We start from the raw sequence: 1180 nt of genomic DNA, 5'->3' as shown, positions 1-1180 counted from the left end.
CTGTCATTTTGTCATTCCCAGCACAGTAGATCATATGGTTGTCTGATTTAAAATGGCCAAAATCAGTCCATTTTAGGTCAATAATACCTAGGATATCGATCTTTACATGTTCCATTGCATTTTTGACAACTTCCAATTTTCCTAGATTCACACTTTGTACATTCCATGTTCCAGTTATTAATGGATATTTGCAGCTGTTTCTTCTCAACTTGAGACGTGCCCATCAGCCAATGGAGGTCCCACATCATTAAGATCATCTCTTCTCTGAGGAGTCCGCTCTTCCTATTTTGAGTGCCTTCCGGCCTGAGGGGCTCACCTTCTGGCACTATATTGGACAATGTTTCAGGGCTATTCATAAAGTTTTCCAGTAATATGTCAGACAGTGTTTCACTGCTATTCATAAGGTTTTCACTGGCCAATTCTTGTGTATGTGAGTATATGTATGTGTGAGTACGTGTGTGTGAGTGCATGTGTGTCTACCTGTGTATGTGTGTGAGTGCCTGGGTGTGTGAACCTGTGTGTGTGAACCTGTGTGTGTGTGTGTGAAGGGGATGACTGGAAGGAGGGGAAGCCTGGAGCCTCTGGCCTGTGCTGCCAGGTTTCTGTGGTACACCTGTCAGGGGGCTGTAGGGAACCCCTGTAAAGTACCGTGCACATGGGAGTGATGAAGTTCCTCTTCAACAGTTTAGGGACACAGGCCTTGACATGGAGGACAGAGACCCAAAGCCGTGCCAGCCGCCACTCACCACATGCAGGAAGCTCATGAGGTAGCTGAGGATGGCGTAGTTGTGCTCGGGGAGGCCGCGCAGGATCTGGCGGCAGTGGGTCACACGCAGGCTGCTCTCTACACCTGCAACGGCATGGGGCAGAGGGGACACCCCGCTCTGAGGGTGGATGTTGAGACCAGGCGTGGAGCCCCCACCTACTTCCCAGACCAGCCGCGTGGCTGTCCTTCCTAAATCCCTCTACTTCTCTGAGCTCCGCGTTCCTCTTCTTTGTAACAGCACAGTAACTATTACTTCCCTGACACCTGTTAAAGCCAAATGCCTGGAATGGGCTAGACCAGGAGTTGGCAAGCTATGGCCCCTTGGCTGATTTTATCAATAAAGCTTTATTGAGACCCAGCCACTCCCACTCATTACTTTCCTCTGTGGCTGCTTTTAGGTTAGGATGCTAAGTC

The 1180-nt window shown here is 49.4% G+C and overlaps 1 protein-coding gene across 1 annotated transcript in view; it reads right to left on the bottom strand.

Moving 5' to 3' along the window:
* Positions 1-677: 677 nt before the first annotated feature.
* LOC103197831 (rho GTPase-activating protein 8-like) overlaps positions 678-1180 on the bottom strand; it is a 126895-nt gene continuing 126392 nt past the window's right edge. The window contains exon 11 of the mRNA XM_042781051.1: positions 678-850. Coding sequence (XP_042636985.1) covers positions 678-850 — 173 coding nt within the window. The remainder of the gene's footprint in view (positions 851-1180) is intronic.

The sequence above is a fragment of the Orycteropus afer genome, unplaced genomic scaffold (genome assembly GCF_000298275.1).
Source record: "Orycteropus afer afer isolate SDZICR_OR568_19922 unplaced genomic scaffold, OryAfe1.0 scaffold00083, whole genome shotgun sequence".
Taxonomy (NCBI): domain Eukaryota; kingdom Metazoa; phylum Chordata; class Mammalia; order Tubulidentata; family Orycteropodidae; genus Orycteropus; species Orycteropus afer.
This window is presented reverse-complemented; position numbering and strand designations above follow the sequence as displayed.